General features: G+C 44.5%; 2 protein-coding genes across 4 annotated transcripts in view; both read left to right on the forward strand.

Annotated features, from left to right (window-relative positions):
• Positions 1–886: 886 nt before the first annotated feature.
• LOC132250814 (endogenous retroviral envelope protein HEMO-like) lies at positions 887–9,908 on the forward strand. Its single transcript, XM_059728385.1, has 2 exons — positions 887–1,481; positions 7,226–9,908. Exon 2 carries the CDS (start codon positions 7,834–7,836, stop codon positions 9,313–9,315), a length of 1,482 nt encoding a protein of 493 aa, XP_059584368.1. The 5' UTR covers positions 887–1,481; positions 7,226–7,833; the 3' UTR covers positions 9,316–9,908.
• A 10,749-nt stretch (positions 9,909–20,657) lies between these two features.
• NPL (N-acetylneuraminate pyruvate lyase) overlaps positions 20,658–21,673 on the forward strand; it is a 35,585-nt gene continuing 34,569 nt past the window's right edge. For 2 of the 3 annotated variants that reach the window (XM_006269645.4, XM_019500223.2), the window contains exon 1: positions 20,659–20,756. In XM_006269645.4, the coding sequence (XP_006269707.2) occupies positions 20,704–20,756 (53 nt within the window). In that variant the 5' untranslated portion in view covers positions 20,659–20,703. Of the gene's footprint in view, positions 20,757–21,673 lie in introns of all 3 variants that reach the window. The other variant, XM_019500224.2, reaches the window with a different exon arrangement.

Raw genomic sequence — 21,673 nt, forward strand, 5'->3', positions numbered from 1 at the left:
TTGCTTTCTTCTTCCTACCCTAGCTGCCTTATCTGCCACTGTCCCCTCCCTGATCTACCACATGTCACATGCAGACGCTGCCCATGCCACAGGTTGGCCACCTCTGGGCTAGTGCATTTCTAAGTTTGTCATGTGGGAGTGGGTAGGTGGGATGTACAAAGGAACATCTCTGGCCAGGCATGATGTCTGGCTCTTCTGAAGGCCAGCCTTTCCCTCTGCAGTCAATGCTGATATAGATGTAGAATGGGCTACCGACAACTGGGAGGCGAGACTATAATTTTGATACACATGGAATCACATCTACAAACTCGGTGGACCTTATCTGACTTCTGACCTTCACTTCCTTGGCCATGAGTCCGAAAATGTGTAATTCTCTTGCTGACTATCTAGTTCAGACTCCTGTAGGTTGAACAAGTAGCTTTTGAGAGGCAAAACACAAGATGACGTGTTAGATGCCAACACAAACAAAATGCCAACTGGTCAAAGCTGGCCACTGGGAAATCATGCAAGTCTTCCTATACCATAGTAAAAAAATTATAGCTGGTCAGATTTTTCCTGCAAAAAATTGCAACAAAAAAATTACTAATTGGTTTTGTCAAAATATTGAGTGAAAAAATTTTGACTTTTCAGCCCCCAAATTACCAAAACCAAAAACTAATGTTTAGCTGAAAATGGCTAAAATGGGGGCTTGGAGCTTTTTGGTTTTCTGAAAGAAAGGCATAACTTGCTGAGGAAAGCAGACATTTCCCATTAACATTCCAATTAAATCAGAAAGGAAATTTTTCCACCAAACTAATTTCAGTTTAAAATGGACTCGCATTGCTGCCTTTTAGCTGTGGGCTTAGCTGTTTCAGATGTGGCAGGAGAGGCAGTAATGTACAGTGTGGAATCAGAAAAAATATATGCCTTAAACTTTGATTATTTTAGTTATAAGATGACATAACCGCTTTGTGTAGAATTGCTGGCTCGGTACAGTAGAACAGATAAGGGCAAGTGTTTGTTCTTTGTAACTCTTCTGCAAATGCTTCGCTCACTGCGGCCTTGAAGGTAGAAAAAAAAAGTATGTACAAAGTAGATTTCCAGGTGCAAGAAGGAGGTTTGTGAACTAACCCCACTTCCCCCATAATTCCCATCCTGATAACAGCAAAGAAATAATGAAGTAATATTATAGCCGCTTTTCATGCTAATTTCACTATATGATCACGTGAGTTGTAAGCGACTGTTAAAAAGTATATAAGCCTCCTGATTTTGCTCTTGGGGGGGGACCCCTTCCAAGTGCTTGGGAAATCCATGTCACTTTGGAACTCCCCCTACAGCTGTAGTTTCTTTTGAATAAAAGCTTCTGCTGACCTGACCCAAAAGTACTCTGTGTGTGTTTCCACGACAATTCCTGGTGCCGTGACTCGGATCCAGAACACAGGCTGAGGAAGGAGGACCGCAGGCTACCCCCCCCCCGAACCCTGAGGCGCCAAACTTGAGAGGTAAGAGACCTAATTCAAAATCTCTATTGGGGTTTCGGAGGAGGACTGTCTGTAGGCTCCCAACTTGGCCGTGGTAACTGGATCTGAACCTTGTTAAAACAGGTCAGTCTGAACCTTACTGCCGGCTAAAATTTTCTGTCTGGTAAAGGATCCCATTTTGTGTCTGGTAACGTACGTTTTAGGGAGAAACTGTTTGAGGCACCTTCATCCAACAGCACATCGGGCTTGTAGTTAATTAACTAAGGCGGTGTGGGGTAGGAGGTCTGGCTGACTGAATAAATGTGCATGTGTGTGTGTATTTAGAAATATGAGCCACTGACCAGGACTGAGACTACGGTTGGGCTCAGCCGCCCCAATTCTGCCTGACAGGGCAGTTTTGAAAGCAAGGGGGCCCAACTGGAACCTCGTGACCCAGTGGACAGGGCTTATTGAATGAATGTGTGTGTGTATTTAGAAATATGAGCCACTGACCAGGACTGAGACTACGGTTGGGTTCAGCCGCCCCAATTCTGCCTGACAGGGCAGTTTTGAAAGCAAGGGGACCCAACTGGAACCTCGTGACCCAGTGGACAGGGCGTCTGAGTGATTTTGTCTTTTCCAAACCCCTCGTCCCAGTAGCTTCTGCCGAAAGCAGGAGTGAAAGGATCCCTCTAGTGTTTCCCTCCCCATTTCCATTTTATGAGCCGGTGTCGGGTCAGAAGCCTTTTGTCTGGGCAGTGAAAAACTGCGGGGCAAGGCACTGAGCGGCCCGGACATCCTAAATAAGCCTCTCCTATGTCTCCCTGTGTGACTGAAAATGGGAACAAGTCAGTCTAAACAGGTTCCTGTCCCCCCTAAGGGGACTCCGGCGTACTTTATGTACACACACTATTCTCCCGAGACTTGCAAGTACCTGGATAAGTGGAACTGGTATACTAGGGATGATCCTGTGAAACATTTTCCACAGGAAGGAACATTTGATCAGGATAAAATAGTGCACTTGAGAGGGGCGTTAGAGTCCCGTGGATCCAAAACACCACAAAACCAGTGGGACGCGTTCTTTTATTGGTATGATGAAATGTCCAAAAGGCAGACAGAATCTCAAACTAGGAGCCTAAAAGACTCTCAAGAAAAATTAAAACAGCAGTTAAAAGCTGTTCGGGAGAAATTGGCTGCTCCCCCAAATTACACGCTGGCCACCGCTCCAATGTATCCAGCATTGCCCGGGGCGCCCCCACCACCGGAGCCAGCAGAGGATATCCTTGACCTTTGTTCGAACCCCGCTCTCCTGGGACTCCCACATCAGCAACAACCGGTTCAACATCAGGCTGCAGCCCAGGCTAGTGACCCATTAGCTGAAGCTCCTTCAGTAAATCCATCCACGGAGCTTAATAGTCCGGACTCATCCACCATATCTGCCACTCAATCATCACCAGTGTGGCAATTTACTCCTGGGTCACAACCCACCACAGGTGTATTTAGAAGAATGGGAATAGGCATGGAAAGATCTCCCATCAATCTGAGATCCCGAACTACACAAGTTTACCCCCTAAGACAAATGCCAGGCATTGGCACCGATGGACAAAATATAGTAACTGTGCATGCACCCTGGACTCCAGGTGATCTCTACAATTTAACTCAAAAGTTCCCAAAAATCAGGGAAGACCCAGAAAAATTTCAGGAAGAATTGCAGACTGTTATAAATTGTTATAATCCAACATGGGCTGACATTAATCAGCTCATGTGATCCATTTTGCCCAAGGAGACTATGCTACGTCTGTACGCTGCCTGTACTTGGCCAGATCAAAACCCAGGGATTGGCCAAGACTTTATTGACAAGAGAAATGCTTTGGTTCAGGCAGTTCTCACAATTTGCCCAAAAAAGGCAGACTGGACCAAAATAAATACCTGTAAACAAAACAAAAATGAACACCCCAGTGACTATTTAGAACGCCTCAAACAGGCATTTGAACGATACTCAGGAATGGATAACCCAGTCGGAAATGCTAAACAAGCAATAGTGGCAGCATTCGTCCAGGGACTTAACCCTAAAATTGCTGAGAAAATTCAAACAGTAATTATTGGCTGGGAAACTAAAGATTTGACTGAAGTCCTTGCTGCAGCTAACCATTTTCATAACAAATTGGAACGGTCTAAAGACAGTGCCGAGTTTAAGTTAATGGCCTTACAGATTTCTCAGTTGCAGGGTCCAGGTAGAGGAAGGGGACGAGGACGGGTAAGGGGAGGCCCGGGTAGATTCAGGGGAAGAGATAGATCCTTGAGCCCACAAAACCCAGGCTATGGGAACCAATGTCATTATTGCAAGCAAGAAGGACATTGGAAATCAGAATGCCCCAACTGCCCCGGCCAAGGACCCAGACCCCAGCCCCCACCTCCACTTCCTGTCAATTTTCCCAGTGTTGAATAGGACAGCCTGAGGGACAGTGACATCATTGCTCCTTTGCTTGCTACTGACCAATCTGGTCCGTTTGTTGAATGCCTTATTTCTGGTAAACCTGTCTCCTGTCTTGTCGACACCGGAGCGTCCCGCTCCACGCTAAAGGCTGCTGAGTTTCCTTTTCTACCTTATTCTCCTGAAACTGTAAATGCTGTCGGTATAGGCGGACAACCTATCCCACATCCCGTCTCTGAACCTGTCTCCATCTCTATTGGCCCTTTGTCTGAAAATCATGCCTTTCTTCTTAGCCCCTGTGCACCTGTCAACCTTCTTGGTAAGGACTTGCTGTGTAAACTGGGATGCGTGATTTATTGTAGCCCAGATGGTGTTTACCTTGAGGTACCGGAACATAGGGAAACCGAGCTTGTGGCTTTGCTAACCCAGGAGTACTCTGATTCTGACACTTCCTTCTTGCAAGAGGAACTGTTGGCACGAGTACCTCCACAGCTGTGGTCCACCCATGTGAATGAAGTGGGGCACATGCTGAGTGCTGAACCAGTGCGTATCATCCTGAACCCTGCCAAGCCACTTCCTCGTGTCCCACAGTACCCCATCTCAAAGGAAGCTGAGGAAGGGATCAAGCCTGTCGTTTCCTCACTCCTTGAGCAAGGGATTATTGTCCCAATACGCTCCCCTTGCAACACACCTATCCTACCTGTCAAAAAACCTGGTAAAGATACGTATCGCTTTGTGCAAGATCTTCGAGCTGTAAATGCCGCTGTGTTACCCGCTTTCCCCGTGGTCCCTAACCCTGCCACTATTCTTTCCTGTATCCCTTCAGATGCTACATATTTCACAGTAGTGGATCTTTGTTCTGCTTTTTTCTCTATCCCCATTCATAAGGATAGCCAGTATCTGTTTGCATTTACTTATCAGGGATTTCAATATACCTGGACAAGACTCCCTCAGGGATATACAGAGTCCCCAACCCTGTTTTCCCAAATCCTAAAAAAAGATTTGGATCCTATCACGTTCAAAGGGGGGTCCACCCTTGTTCAGTACGTTGATGATCTATTGTTAGCCTCACCCACTTTAGAGGCCTGTGAGCAAGATACTTTGACACTCCTCACAGCTTTAGCTCAGAAAGGCCACAAGGCCTCAAAATCTAAATTGCAGCTCTGCAAGTCTAAGGTACATTATTTAGGGCATGATATCTCAGCAGGAGAACGACACCTTTCCCCTAGTAGAGTTGAAGCTATCCTCAACATTCCCAAACCTATGACTAGAAAACAGATGAGGGGATTCTTAGGTGCAACGGGTTATTGTAGACAGTGGATCCTGGGTTATGCTGCTTTTGCAAAACCCTTGCAAGCATTCACTCATGATACCACCCCGGAACCCCTCCCTTGGACTCCTGAAGCCGAACAAGCATTTGTGGTCCTTAAGCAAGCCCTCACTCTTGCTCCTGCTCTTGGACTTCCTAATTATAAGAAACCCTTTACCTTGTTTTGTCATGAACGGGAAGGAATCGCTTTAGGAGTACTCACTCAGCTGCATGGTGAAAAGCATCGCCCAATTGCATATTACAGCTCTGCCCTTGATCCCGTAGCTGCGGGACTTCCTCCTTGCCTCCGTTCAGTTGCAGCTGCTGCCTTGTTGGTTGAAAAGGCAGATTCTCTAGTTTTGGGACACTCTTTAACTGTTGCAGTTCCACATGCTGTGATGGCCCTTCTGCTCAAGGGCAAAACTCAGCACATTTCCAATTCCCGTCTTACTAAATATGAGAAACTTCTACTGTCAGCTGCAACTGTAACCTTAAATCGCTGTTCAATTCTGAATCCTGCGTCACTTCTGCCTATGGCCTCTGATGGTGAGCCTCATGATTGCCTGTCTATCACAACTCAATTGTTAACCCCTCGAACTGACCTCAAGGACATTCCTATCCCGAACTCTGACCTTGTTTTGTTTGTTGATGGTTCCTGTCTTAGAAATGATGCAGGCAAATTAGTTGCGGGATATGCAGTATGCACTCAGTATGCTGTTTTGGAAGCCTATTCTTTACCCCAAGCTCGTTCTGCTCAAGTTACTGAACTCATTGCTTTAACATGTGCTTGCATTCTTGCAAAAAATCAAACCACAACCATTTATACTGAAGTATGCTTTTGGTGTTGTTCATGATTTTGGACAAATCTGGAAACAAAGAGGGTTCCTCACTTCATCAGGGACCCAAATCAGTCATGGTTGTTATGTAAAAGCGCTCTTAGAAGCTGTTCAATTGCCTCTTGCTATTGCTATTGTTAAATGTAAAGCTCATGAGAAACCCTTTGATGATGTCACACGAGGAAATGATCTGGCAGACTGTTCTGCCAGAAATGCGGCCCTTTCTGGCCCACAGGCTCCTAACTCTGTTTTTGTTTGTTTTTTAGCAGACCAGTCTCCTTTGGCTAGCCTTTCAAGTCTGGCCCTTCTTCAAAATCAGGCCCCAAAAAAGGAAATAAATGACTGGCTGCGTGCAGGATGTTCACTGCACCCCGACTCTCTCTGGCGCTCCCCGGACGGCCGCCTGGTGGCGCCTAGAGAGCTTTTGCCACATCTTGCTCGTTTAACCCACTCTGTGGCCCATACGAGCAAAGGAGGAATGATTGCTACAGTACAAAGAAATTGGTTTGCCCCAAATTTTCCTTCCATGGCACAACAGTACTGTAGCTCCTGTCCCATCTGCTTAGCTCACAACATTGGGCAACGGGTAAAAACGACACCCGCAGCCCATCCCCCTCCATGGGGACCGTTTGTAAATCTGCAAATTGATTTTGTGCAGCTACCTAAGTGCTGTTCTTATGAATACATTCTTGTTATTATTGATGTGTTCTCTGGATGGGTGGAAGCCTACCCATGCGTACGTGCTGATTCCATCACTGTAGCAAAGAAATTGCTCAAAGAATTCATCCCTAGATTTGGATTGCCTCTCACAATAGATAGTGACCGTGGCACCCATTTCACAGGACAGATAGTAAAAAACATCTGCCAAGCACTCAACATACAGCAACACCTACACTGTAGTTATCATCCACAGTCAAGTGGTGCTGTAGAACGTAAAAACTCTGATTTAAAAACGCGCATTTCGAAGATTTGTGCTGAAACAGGCCTCAAATGGCCTGATGCAGTGCCCATTGCTCTTATGCACATTAGAAACACTGTTAACAGAAAACATGGCCTAACCCCTTATGAAATACTTATGGCACGACCCATGAGGATGCCAGCTACACCACCTGTTGCCCCTCACCAAACAGACCTACAATTAACTGATGAAACTGTACTAAATTATTGCAAGGCATTAATGAAGTATGCCAGGTCTGTTCATTCACAGGTCCAAGAAGCCTTACCTCAACCACCGGATGTTCCCTGTCACAACCTCGAACCAGGGGATTGGATCTACGTAAAGGTCTATCAACGGAAAAACGCACTTCAACCCAGATGGAAAGGACCTTTCCAGGTACTTTTAACCACTAATTCTGCTGTTCATTGCCAAGGTCACCAAACGTGGACTCACGCCTCGCACTGCAAGAAGGTATCACCTCCATTGGACCCCGAAGCAGCTGTATTCCAACCAAGGTTGGGATCTTTCCCTGAGGCCAAGGACAAAGACCCTCAGGACCTCACTCAGGCAAGTGAGGAGCATCAGGGTGCAAGTGCTAGTAACCTCTCCCCTGCACCCAACACCTCAGCCCAGCCGGATTCATCAGTTGAAGAACAAAGATATCATCTTCGGCCTCGAAGAAAGTGAATGCTCCCATTCGGAAGATCACCACCTCGATCAAGACCAAGAGCCGACGTTATCAGTCCTTTAGGTAACTTGAGCCCAGAGGACGAAGAAAGACTTTGGCTGCCATCCTGGGTTTGGCTGGTAGTGTTCTTTTTCTTACTGGTGCTGGTTATGTTTGTTGTTAAGATTCTTTGTCCCTCCTGTATCTAAAAATGGCACTGATATCCTTATATATCACACTTGGGTATCTCAGTATCACCCAAGGGGGGTGGGAGAAAAATTTGTATTTGCAGATCTCCCATGCGGTGGCTCAAGCTGGAAATAAAAGTGACTGCTGGATATGCTCTCACGGCCCAGCACACCTACACCAAGGAATCCCAATGATCGGAGTACCAATATCCCTCCAGCAATGGGGAACAATAAACGGCGGCTTCGTTAGACACTACTCGTTAGCTGCCCATCGGTCCGCTCCTAAAGAATGGAGGGCCGCCCTTGCTAACTGGCTAATCTCCCCAAGAGTAGAGGCGCCTTTCTGTTACAGATCCAACAACACCGGAGCTTATAATAAAGCCACACTTGTAGGACACTACCCTCATTGCCTAACTACTCTAGATTATAGCCCTAGTAGCACCAGTGGAATCCTGTTGGGTAACGTACCCTCTCTCAATTGTACAGGATTCATGGTCTACAACTTTTCTAAGGAACCTCATGTTGCTCTCATTGCAAACAGATCAGAATTTTACATTCACTCCAATTTTACTTCTTGTAATATATCTCGGTCCAGCAGAATAACAGCTGAACGTGGACCGTCCTATACGATGCATATCAATCGAAAGTGCCGGATAGGGCACAACAACTGTCGAGATTTGAGTACCCTTTCTGCCCCAGGCCTTTACTGGCTCTGCGGAAACAAGGCTCATAAAATCTTGCCCTGGAATTGGGTGGGGGCATGCACTCTTGGACGTGTTATCCCTGGTTTCGAAATGCATAGTGCAATATATCTGGAACAAGTAAAAAATTTCAACCATCACATGAAAAGGGCGGTTAACCCCTTAGCTACCAGAAACACAGGGTTCCATCGATTTGTGAGAACCTTCATACCGTGGCTTGGAGTAAGAGAATTGGAACTAGCCATAATTAACATTTCAGCCACAATGGAAGCTATGGGAAATGCCACTGCGGATGCAATTCAGGCTCTGCAAAAAGAGATCTCCCAGATCTCACAAGTAACTATACAACACCGCATAGCCCTAGATTACCTATTGGTATCCCAGGGAGGAGTATGTGCCTTAGTAAACTCCACCTGTTGTGTCTATGTCAATCAGGACATGCGAATCGAAACTGACATTCGCAAAATCCGAAATCAGTTAAGGGTCCTACATCAAGTGGCCTCAGAAAATACTGACAGGGGTCTAGAAGAAATGTGGTCTTGGCTAACCTCCTGGCTCCCAGATTTCGGGGCCCTTGGCAAGAAAATCCTGTATGGAATATTGTTTGTCTTGATAGTTCTGATAATGTTCTATGTCTTAATGCAACTGATCCTCTGCTGCGTGAAAGCCAGCAGGGGAAGCTTTAGCAAGGCAAGAAAACCCACAGCAGAGTCTAGAATGGTGTTACAAAAGTGTGAGCAGATTGAAAGAAAACATGAAAGGCTGCATGATGAAATAGAGGGGCTCATGAGAATGGAAATTTAAGGCTAAAGTGAGACTAAATAGTCTCAAAGGGGGGGGCTGTGGAATCAGAAAAAATATATGCCTTAAACTTTGATTATTTTAGTTATAAGATGACATAACCGCTTTGTGTAGAATTGCTGGCTCGGTACAGTAGAACAGATAAGGGCAAGTGTTTGTTCTTTGTAACTCTTCTGCAAATGCTTCACTCACCGCGGCCTTGAAGGTAAAAAAAAAAAGTATGTACAAAGTAGATTTCCAGGTGCAAGAAGGAGGTTTGTGAACTAACCCTATCTCCCCCATAATTCCCATCCTGATAACAGCAAAGAAATAATGAAGTAATATTATAGCCGCTTTTCATGCTAATTTCACTATATGATCACGTGAGTTGTAAGCGACTGTTAAAAAGTATATAAGCCTCCTGATTTTGCTCTTGGGGGGGGGACCCCTTCCAAGTGCTTGGGAAATCCATGTCACTTTGGAACTCCCCCTACAGCTGTAGTTTCTTTTGAATAAAAGCTTCTGCTGACCTGACCCAAAAGTACTCTGTGTGTGTTTCCACGACAACAGCAAGCAACCACGCCTGGGGATACTGGATCAGCCCTCAGTGTAATTGCAGTGAAGTGAAGGCTGCTTAACAGGTACAGGAGGGCTTCTAGGGTATGTCTATACCCATTCTGGAGTAAGGCCAGCATGCCACCAAGGAAATAACCCAAATCCTATCACACCCACTCTGCCCATTTCCAGAATCACAAATCTGAGGTGTAATCAGATTGGCATGGTCCCAAAAGCATGTCCCAGAACCATGCTCTGGCTCTCTAGATCAGACTAAATCAAAGCATATTCAGCATCTACAGGAAGACTTCTATCAAACAGGCCCTAGGGAGTTTGAGTACAAGGCTGAGACATGCTCTCGGGACCACACCACAACACTTAGACTACAAATTTCTAAACCTAGGTCTATGGGGAGCAGGTGCCAGTGGCTGGCATATATTTCTTCAGTGATATGTTTACGTCACTCTGAACATGGAAGAGATGTCCTCTAGACTCCACTCAGGTGTCCTTGAGGATATTGAATGGCTAAAAGGTATGTGATGCATATCTAAACTCCTTTTGACTTTTTTTTTTACTTCAGAACCCCTGTTCTTGCTTCCCTGCCTTCCAGTTGGCATGTTAGACATTTTTCCTATCTTTATTATTCCACTAAATAAATAGCATTCTGCCCTAATATCAACATGCTTCATATTTCAGTATTTAGCAATGATTCCATGACAGTCTGCTCATTCCACATTTATAACAGGCTTCAAAGTATGCGCTAATTATTGTGTATTATAAGAACAGTAATTAATAAATCTGTTTGCTTCAAGTAACAGCTTCCATGGTATCTATTTAAACTGTGAATCACTTTTTCCTCCCCCGAGTGTCTGTAAACTTTTGTGTATGATTAAAACAAGGCATCCAATTACATGATTTCTTTACAATGCCAATTAAACTGTTAATTAATTGATGCTGGTGTCCTGACACTTAGTACCAGTGAATAACAGGAAGAGAACAATATACACACAGAACAGGAATAAGGGACAGTAACAACTTTTCATTTTTAGTTCCCGTTGGCAGACAACTTGGAGGATTCCTATAAAAAAGCATCACCAGTAATTTTTGGTCATCACAATGATACTAACATGTGGTCTGGTCTCATCCTGTAGTATGAGTGAGACTAGTGAATCAGGGTCTGGGAGGGCTATATATTGGAATCTGACTAGAGGTTTTACCTGCTGGCTGCATCACCTATTGCTCAGCCTTTTTGCCTTGTAGTCTCTGCTCAATAAGAGTTTGGCTGAAGTGAGCACTCCGGTTGGATCCTTTATGTATGTCATTCCTCAATACCAAATATTTTTCCTACTGATCTGATTTTCAGAATACCAAATATTTTAGGGTCATTATCTCTATATTTTAATTGGCTGTCCAAGGTAACCCTAATGTCTTACTGAAGTTGTTGACTGAACATCTGGCAAATCTTCAACATATTTTATCTCATTTGTTCTCAGGTGAAATTTTCTTTTGGGCTGGGGCAGAGCCTGAAGCCAAGGCCTCTTTCCTTCTGGTGAAGCTCCATAGAATAACAAGCAACCCAAAGTGGTAAAATCCTGCAGAGCTCTAGGGGAATATCTTTGCATGCAAAGATTGAAAGGTCAGCAATGCAACCAGCTATAGCCCTTAGTCTGTTCGCAGGACAGAGAATTATGGCATGGCATTGGTCTTACCATGCTCCTGAATGTATCTTCTTAGCCCGCAAAACACAGAGAAAATGTGTGTTAGCACGAGCTAAATTCTGGAAGTGAGAGAAGAAGAAAGGACTGAGGGCACAGGCTGCCAAAACAATGCAGGGAAACTCCAAGGATCAAATTTATTGTAACTCTACTGTCTTCTGGGAGTTACTGCGCAGCTGCACTGAGGAATGGCTCTTTTGTGACACTGATAGCGCAGTAGCTCTTGACTACTGTCCAGTCAGTGCCTTGTGTAAACGTATCCACAATGTGTTAGAATCAGACTCTCTGCTACAGTGAGTAGTGCTTGCCGCAAGAGCCACAGGTCTTGACATGCATTATCACATGTATTGTGTGTCTAAGATCAGACTCTGGCCCTTCACTTCAGGCTGTTTGAGCAAAGATGTTCCTGCTACTTAAATGGTGAGCTCTTAAGGACAGTGAAATCCCACTTACCATACATGCATGTAGTGCCTAGCACCACAGGGCTAGGTCCCTGAATGGGCATGAGATACTACCATAATACAAATAGTAAATAACAGTAATTATAAGTATGGAAGGCAGGGGCCTTGCCCTCTGTGTTAGCAAATGTTTGCATACTCCACTGCTGACATATCATCATGTGTGTGTCTGTTGTTATATGCAACAACATTAGACAAGACCTGAGAATTTGCTTGTGGATAAAACTGATACTTGAAGTCTGAGAACAGTCACACCAAGCCAGTTGCCGTGACTGGAGAAACAAACCAGCCATGAGTCCTGGCTGTATGACTGCTAACAAGATTGTGGTCTGGATAGGGAGCATTAAATATACTGACATCAACAGGAACAGTGAAACCCTCACTTAGGTGATTTTCTATTTTATCTGCAGGGCAGATAATGTTGACTGGTGCATAGGAACAAGATGACCATTATTTAAATTTCAAACAGCCATGTATTATAGCTGGGGAAAGGCATCTTCAGTACTGAGGCAGACAAGGTTCCTTGGGTGAATTTGATATCTTTTATTAGACCAACCCAAATGGTTGGAGAATAGTTATTAAGCAAGCTTTCGGGTTCAAAAACCCTTCGTCAGGCTAAGGAAGTGTCAGCAGTTGGTGTATGCTCTTCCTGGATGGAATGAAAAGTAAACAAGCCCGGGGCTGGGCTGGGCTGGGGAGTCAGTTGCCAGGCAGATTATAATGTATCAAAAATCCAATGTCTATGTTTAGTCCCTGATCTCTAGTATCCAGCAGGTTGATGAAATGGAGCTCATAGGCTCATCTCTGGGAAGTGTTGTGTAAGTTTTCCTTGAGGATCAGGACTGAGAGATTGGAGAGAGAGTGGCCCTCCTGTGAGAAATGTGCCCCCACTGGTAATTGTGTGTCTTTGATGGATTTCCGGTGTGTGTTCATTCTGGTGCACAGTTGTTGTTTGGTCTCTCCTACATGTCTTCCATCAGGGCATTTGGTGCATTGGATGAGGTACATTACATTTCTGGAGGTGCAGCTGTAAGATCCTGGGATGCTGATGGCTCTGTTGTGGGGTGTAGTAATAGTGGGGGTGGTGGAGATGTGTTGGCAGGTTTTGCATTTCTTGTCCTGGCACGGTCTGGATCCTTTTGGTGTGTTCTGGGCTTGAGGAAGTTTGCTTCTGGTGATGAGGTTGGCGAGGTTCGGTGCTTGTCTGAAGGCTAGGATGGGTGGCTCTGGGAAGATCTTTTTAAGAATAGGGTCTCTTTCTAATATGGGTTGCACTTTTTTGAGGATTTTCCGTACAGGTTCAAGGGAGGGGTGATAGGTCATAACCGGTGGTGTGCGATTTGTGGGTGTTTTTCTTCTGTACTGCAGCAGTTCTTCACGTGGTATCCGGGTGGCTCTTTCAAACGTGTGATCTACCTCTCTGGAGGAGTGTCTTTGCTGGGTGAAAGCCTTTTTAAGATTGGTGAGGTGGCGATCCCGGGTTTTCTCTTCAGTACAAATGCGGTGGTATCTGAGGGCTTGGCTGTATATCACAGCTTTTTTGGTGTGTTTTGGGTGATTGCTGGTTCTGTGCAGATATGTATGTTGGTCTGTGGGTTTCTTGTATACTGTGGTCTGTATTTTACCCTTCTGGATACTGATCATTGTGTCTAAAAAGGAGATGTTGGTGCTGGAGTATTCTAAAGAAAGTTGGATGGAGGGATGGTGACTGTTGAATTTCTGGTGGAACTCAATCAGAGATTGCAGGTTCTCACTCCAAATGATGAAGATGTCATTGATGTATCGTAAGTACAGCAAGGGTTTGATGGTGCAGTTCTTAAGGAAGTCTTCTTCCAGGTGGCTCATAAAAAGGTTGGCATACTGTGGGGCCATTTTAGTGCCCAGAGCTGTTCCCATCATTTGGAGGAAGTGTTGATTATTAAAAGTGAAATTGTTGTGTGTGAGGATGAAGTGTATAAGCTCAGTAATATCTTTGGGTTTGTATTCTGGGTTGTAATCTTGTTCCTGTAGATATGTAAAGCAGGCTTGGATGCCATCCTGGTGTGGGATGTTGGTATATAGTCTGGTAACGTCCATGGTGGCTAGGAGTGTGTTGCTGGGAAGGTGGTCTATGTTTTTAAGTTTCCATAGAAAGTCTGTAGTGTCTTGTTTTGATACATTATAATCTGCCTGGCAACTGACTCCCCAGCCCAGCCCCTGGCTTGTTTACTTTTCATTCCATCCAGGAAGAGCACACACCAACTGATGAAGCTTCCTTAGCCTGACAAAGGGTTTTTGAACCCGAAAGCTTGCTTAATAACTATTCTCCAACCATTTGGGTTGGTCTAATAAAAGATATCAAATTCACCCAAGGAACCTTGTCTGCCTATGTCCTTAGACCAACACGGCTACAACCCAAACGTCTTCAGTACTGAAGCATGTACAGATTTATGCTTCAGTCTCAAATGCTTGGGAATGTGTTTTCCTTTTAATTGCTTTGTTTTTGATCTTTTAGTCTTTTTAGATGAAGAGGTATGTACAGGCAATTAACTATTCTGATTCTTGATACAATGAAATTTCTGGCTCTTAATAGCTTCCAGGCACAACAACATATTAACTAGTGCGTTGGTATGAAGTGGCCTCTGATCAGTGAAGCATTTTGAATTACAGACCTGTTCCAGTCCACTATACTCCACTAAACTGAGACTGGAAGCAGAAGGGCCATAGCATAGGGAAAAAATAAGTTGAGCCAGTATTTTTGTTCTAACCAGAAAGGGGGATTCTTAGGAATGCTGTTCCCCAGAGACTGCAAATACCATAGTACAGGTACCACAGTATGTTTTTATATCTGTTGCGTGATTAATCTAAATTCCCCTTTCTGTAATTGGCATATTATGGCTTATCATTTCTGAGGTCACTAAATATTAGTAATAAAGATGTGATAACTCAAAACCAGTTTGAGGCACTGAAGGTAAATTTGCATCATGTTCTGATGGATAATGAACAGTCAGATGAACTGATTTCTTGATACAAAAGCTTATGAGGTTACCCTTAACATTTGCTGTTGCATGTGAGCTTGATGATGTTGGGATAAGTACTGCTTTAGTATCTGGTGGAGAAGAAAATGAAAGGGTTGCAGGTTGCTGAAGTGTGTTAATGATAGGAGAGTTATGATAAATGCAGGAGACTTCCTCCTTCATTTCTCACTTCCATGTGTCTGAGGTTTGGGTTTGGAAGAACGTGTCTTAATGCAACATTAATTGTTGATAAATTAAGTTTTAGGTTTGTGTTTGTTGCTACTGTTTGTTTAAAGCACAGTAGCACTTAGCAGCGCTAGATACCGTAAGTTCACTAGTCCTAGGCACTAAATGAACACCCAACAAGAGGCAATTCTTGCCCCAAGTAATTCATGGTCTAAATAGAAAAGACCCACAAAAAATGGGAAAAAGGAAGTACAATTCCTCCTTTACAGACTGGGATTGGATGTACAGAAATGTTTGTAAAGATTAAGTTTTTTACCATTATTTTTTCCCTCGTGCTGACCCTACAGAACACAGATGAGGCTGTCTGATGCTTCAAGCATAAAGGAAATCCAGATGTGCTAAATTAAACCTAAACTCTAAATTTCCTGGATTTAAATAGCAATATTTGGTTCTAGAAAAAAATATAACATTATTATGATGTTTGTGTACCTTTAATTACTACTATGTATTCTCAGTTCTAACATTAACTAACATTATTTCTGTGAACAGGGAAAAGATAATATCTGAATTTAGAAGCTAAACTATTTGTGCAGAAAAAATAGAATAGAATCTTTTGATTAGAGATCCCCTTTATCACAATCTCTAGTTCTTTTCCTAACAAGGATTTGGGGTCTATAGTTTGTAATAGCAGTGGCACCTAGTGGTCAATTCTTTTATGGCAAGTTAATTTTCTGCGCAATTTTCTAAATTTGATTCTTCACATCAAACTTTTGAAAGGACCAAAGCTTTTCCATTTAATCTGCATGCAAGCACTGCATGACCCAGGAATGGATGAACCAGGTTTAATATAGCCATCTCAACCCTTTGCTAATAAAACTTTATTACCACTATACCACATAGTGGTTGCAGAGGAGAGAGGTGGCATGTACTCTAAGGGTATAATATTGCAGACCACAGTGTAGTGGAAAGACACCCAAAGTTTGCCCAGGTAGAGATTCATGATGCTGTGGCTAGACTTTGTAGTATCTGAGCTGCTGGTAACTTACACCCGGTACAGGTTCTCTGTACTGAAAGCAGACTACAGTGTAGACATACCCTTGAGTTGCAACCAAGTCTCTTTTGCAAATCTGTTTTTTCAACTGTTCTGTAACTTCAGAAATAAAAATACCCTTATTTTCCCATAGGCAGGCAGGGTTCTTTGAGTAGATGTGATATCTTTTATTAGACCAACTGAGTAGTTGGAAAAAAGTTCTTAGCAAACTTTTGGGCGCAGTCACCCTTCATCAGGCATAGGGAGTCTCTGCTGGTCTGACTCTCAGACCAACAAAGACCAGTATCATTTGGAGAATGATACTTCTGTATTCTCTGAAATACTGCATGCACTTTTCAAGATATCATCACCTGAAGGATCAGGCTACCCCCTTAATAAAAGGAGCCTTGTGGGAAACTCTAGCCTCTCCAGCACCAGTGAAAACATCCATCAAAAAGTGATCCTAGGTAAAATTTTCTAATCACTTGGATCTCCAGAGTTTCTGTTGGTTTTTGAGCATCTGCTTTTTGAGTAAGAATACACCAACAGATAAAGCCTAGAGCTATTTAAGACATGTACTTCCATATCTTCCGTTATGAGAAGTGAACTCAGGTTCCTCACCCAGCATTGACTTTCTAATGTAGGAAAGAGGCTGTTTATCAGCAGAGGGGAACTCAGAGACAATATAAAAGAGAGCTGGTTAATTGTGAAAACCACCCTACAAGCTACACAGATGTAGCAGAAACTGTAAGAAAATCTATGGTTGCTGTAGCTTTCATGAGAAGGGCAATCAGGGTCCAAACTTTGGGCATCCCTTGTGAAGTGCAGGCCATGACTAAGGACATACCCTTCCAAGGAGCTGAACTCTTTAGTAAGAAAAAGAAAAGTGCCTTCCTTTCACTCAAGGACTCCAAAGTAACCTTTCTCATCTTTGCTACCTACACACCTAATCTACCAAAAACCCTACTATCTTCTGTCCCAATGGCAGTACATGCCATCTTACCACAGGGGTTCATATCACAGAAATATGAACTTTCATTTTGACCCAGGAGAACTTTTACAATCTTTGCTCCGATGCCTGATGAAGGGTGTTTGTGCCTGAAAGCTTGCAAAAAAAAAAAAGACATTTTTTTTGCAAAAATCTTGTTGGTCTAACAAAAGATATCACCTCTACCATGAGCCCTGATTGCGTTTTCCTCTAAACCAATATGTCTACAACCTAGATACCTGACACCATCTTACCACAGATGGAGTATTACTCCAAACAGCAGCTGAGATACAGGAGAGAGTAACCTCCTTCAACCATTTGCACTCTGATAATATCTCAGCAAATTTGACTGTGTGGGATCAGACTGATAAGTACTTCCTTGGGTAATTGCCTTACCACCTTGCACTGGCTGTAGTCCAATATTACCAATAATATATGGGTGCTGCACATTATTACCTTTTGGGGGGGATATATGCAGCCCACATGAAAACAACCCAGATAGGGTCATGGTGGTAAATCATGTTCATGGAGAGTTTCCCCTTAGATCACTCCATGAATTTGTATGTATTACCAAATGACTGGCATTCCTCTCCTTGAACATCAGTGCACACTCCGCTAAGCACACAAGAAACATGGGCCTGCTTCAGAAAAGTGCCAGTTTCTGAGATTTGTAAAACAACTACAGATGGTTACTCACTTATATTTGTTAAACATGAGACTATTGACACAGCATCCATGGCAGAAGCCAAGTTTGGAAGAGCGCTATTACATTTCTTATTTGACTAATCATCTGTAAGTCCTTGACACACCATCTAGACAGGATAATGCTTGTTCCTCACTGGGATTGGGGTCCACACTGATTCATACAAGAAGAACAAAACAGTAATTTGTCCTACACTTACTGCAGCATTTCAAAATGATGTAGTCCGTGTGGATTCAACGGTCTACCCTCCTACCCTGCTCATAGTCTTTAGCTATAATGGGCTTAGAATTGCAACGAAGCTTAGGGAGGGTTACAGCCACTCCATTCTTTATGCTCTTGTTTGAGATCATGAAGAGACATAGAATATGGGTTACCTGAAATAATCCAGACTGGTGTGCATAGAGCACATGTTCATCCATAGCAGATCCACACAGATGATAGTGTTTCAGCTGCTGTAGAACAAGTAGCCATTCTTTTTTTAATACTGTGCTGTGGAATCTAAAATGATCTTTACAATTTACAAATGATGAGTTTACAAGCAACGTAAACTGCATTTAGTGAAGTTTTATTGAGCTGGCTTTTTTCCATATTATGCAATTTGCTTAAAGCTTTAAGAATAAGCTAATGAATAAGCTTTTTTAAGACTGTATCTCTTAACATTGTGTTGTAACTTTTCTTTCAGCAAATCTCTTCCTCTTTTGGTAAAACCAAAGCAACATGTTTGAGAAGTGGGGTGTAGAAGGCTGAGAGGTAACTGGAGGTCAGGTTGAGCAAAGGGCAGTTTATATTATAAACGAATATAGTGCAGGAAAATGACTTTTTCTACTTATTTCAATGTGATCATAATGCAAATGGGAAAGAAGTAACTGTATTACAGATAGTACTGTTTAATGGAGCTACAAATATAAAGATGATGATGATGATGATGCTCTTTGATTACATAACAGCATTATCAATCAAAAAAAGTCTAGGTTTGGAGACTGCCATTGCTATGGCTTTGTACTTTTTGTGGCTATAATTCTTTAAGATTTAATGTTTATTCACTTCAATTATTTTAGAGTCTAACATCTTTGGGTACTAATGAAAAGTCGCTTACCTTTGAAGTAAAATTATTTAATTTTTTTTAAAATTACAGTTGATATTTCACAGTATCAGCAATACAAATAGCGGAAGAAACTGGTGGCACTGGCAGGTGACCTGGATCAGTGATTCCCAACCTGGGTGCTTTGGTAGCCTGGGGTGTCTTGTAATCCCTTCAGCAGTGCCATAGGGGGTCCCACAATGTTAGCACCACTAGGTGTGCCAACACGATTCAAGAGATAAACCCAGAGATTTCAAACAGACACCCATAGCTGCAGTCATTTGGAGTTCTTTGCAGCAGAAAAACTGCTGTGTTCTTTTTTCAGACACCAAAACAGAGCAAAAACGGAGAGCTGCCACTTTCTGAGGTGTACCACAAGTCCTATCCCAAGATGCCTTGAGACTAAAAAAAGGTTGTAAACCACTAATCTAAGTACCCCCAGTTGTGAAGCCATGAAAAAATGAAATCTCTGCCAGGATGCCTGCTGATCCCAGCTTGCTGGGCAAAGAGAGAGAGGTGTGATTTTTTTTCCCCACAAATCACAAAAAAATCAGGCTGCAAGAGACCTCCAGAGGCCATCTACCCTGCCTGAGGCTGGACCATCCCTATCCAAACCATCCCACACAAACCCTAGTCTAAATTGTATCTAAGACAACCATCAACCCTGACACAACATGGAGCTACCACCCTAACCTGCCGCAGGTAAAGCAATGTCATGTTTCTATGAAACGTTGTCAGCCTACACTCATAGGGCCACACCGCAGTTAGAGAAGGCAACGCCCCAGGGGGTGGAAATTTCTTCCTGACCCCAAATATAATGATCGATCTGACGCTGAGTGGAGGGGCAAGACCCTCTAGCCAGGAACAGTGGTGGCCTTAGGGGTGTTGGGGCTAGACCAGGGGTGGGCAATTATTTTGAGCAGAGGGCTGCTTACTGAGTTTTGGCAAGCCACGGGGGTCAGCATGATAGGCAGCCAGGAACAGATAAGTATTAATTTTCTAATTTTTTTAGGGGCCCTGCAGGCTGGATAGAATGGCCTGGCGTGCCGCATCCAGCCCCCAGGCCGCATTTTGCCCACCCCACGGCTAAACAGTCATTTGGGGCCCCTTTGAGGCTTAATTTTGATGACCTGTAAGCAAGCCAGACATTTTCAATTTCAATTTAACTTTGCCCTATTGCACGAAACTGCAATGACAGTATCTTATACAATACTGATATTACAAAGAAAGAGTTTGTTAACATGGAGCTATATTCTAGGTTCAAAATTTCAGGGCCTCCTAAGGCGTGGGGGCCTGGTTTGCCCTCCCCTAAGGCCGCTACTGCCAAGAGCCTCCGGCTTTGGTCCTAGCAGGAGCGCTGGCACAGCCCAGTCAAGCTCGGCTGTCGCCAACGCCAAGTGCCTCCGAGGGAGGCTTAAAAACACCCTGACACATGTATCAGGAAGGCGGGGGGGAGAAGCAAAGCCCACAGCAGAAAGCCCCGGCCTCTTGTCTCCCTCCTCCCCCAGCCCCCCAGCTTTCACCACAGTGAACAAGCAGCAGCAGGGTGTGGGCAGCCCTTGCCATGCGTACACAGGAGAGGGGCAGGTGGCCCTGCGGGCCCGGGGCCCTGGAGCGAATCCCCGGGCCAGTACGTCCACCTCCAGCTCCCCGGAGCGGGGCGACGCAACCGGCAGTGGGCATGCGCGCGGCGGGCGGGCATGCTCAGTACTCAGGCCTCGGTGAGCGGGGAGGTTGCTCGGCTGCGGAGCAGGTGAGGGCAGCCGGAGGGGCTGCGGGGGCCATGAGTCCCGGCAGGCGGGGCTGGCCCCTGATCCAGCGCCCGGGCTGGTCCTGACTTTACCTGCCTCCCCCCCCCGCCAGGCTGGGATCCGGTCTGGGCACCCCCTGCACTGGGGAAGCGGTTGGGGGGAGGGGGTGCGGGCCACTTCCTGCTCCCCGCCTTGTCCTGCTTGAGGTGCGGGGCTCCTGCCTTCTTCCCTGGCCCTCACCGAGGGGTTTGGCCCCAGGTCTGATAGAAAACTTCTGCTTCGAGCAGAGACCCAATGGAAGTGCTGTCAGTGCCAGAGGGGTGTGATTTGAAGTGACGCACACCTGGAGAAACACGCACGCCCATGCGTGCACACAGAGAAACGCACACACACGTGCACACAGAGAAGCACGTGTGTGGAGAAATGCACACATGCGGACACAGAGAAACATGCACGTGGAGAAACATGCACACATGCACATACAGAGAAATACGCACATGGAGTAACACATGCACACACATAAACACATGCACACATGGAGAAACATGCACATGTGCACATACAGAGAAACACGTGCAGGCACACAGAGAAGCACATAGGCACATGGAGACAGAGAGAACTGCAGATGCGTTCACCCACACGGAGAACTGCATGCACATGCACACACATGTGCACACACAAACATTGTAGTAACATATTTGCTTTTTACCTAGACTGGTTGCTACCTTCCCCCAAGCTCAGCCTTTGCTGCTATAATATATGTACTTGCATTTGCTTGTTTTTCTCAAGATCCACACAATCTCTTCCCCTTCCCCCACCAAGAAATGTGTGAATTCCACTTGTTCTGGACTTTTGACTGTAGAGCTTTGTCATTAACAGAGGTTACTCGGAATCTGCTTCTCCAGTCAACAAAGGAATA

This window comes from Alligator mississippiensis, chromosome 5 (assembly GCF_030867095.1).
Source record: "Alligator mississippiensis isolate rAllMis1 chromosome 5, rAllMis1, whole genome shotgun sequence".
NCBI lineage: Eukaryota > Metazoa > Chordata > Crocodylia > Alligatoridae > Alligator > Alligator mississippiensis.

Excerpts from the sequence above, each read along its gene's own strand:
- LOC132250814 (XM_059728385.1), top strand. The coding sequence starts at position 7,834 with ATGGCACTGATATCCTTATATATCACACTTGGGTATCTCAGTATCACC.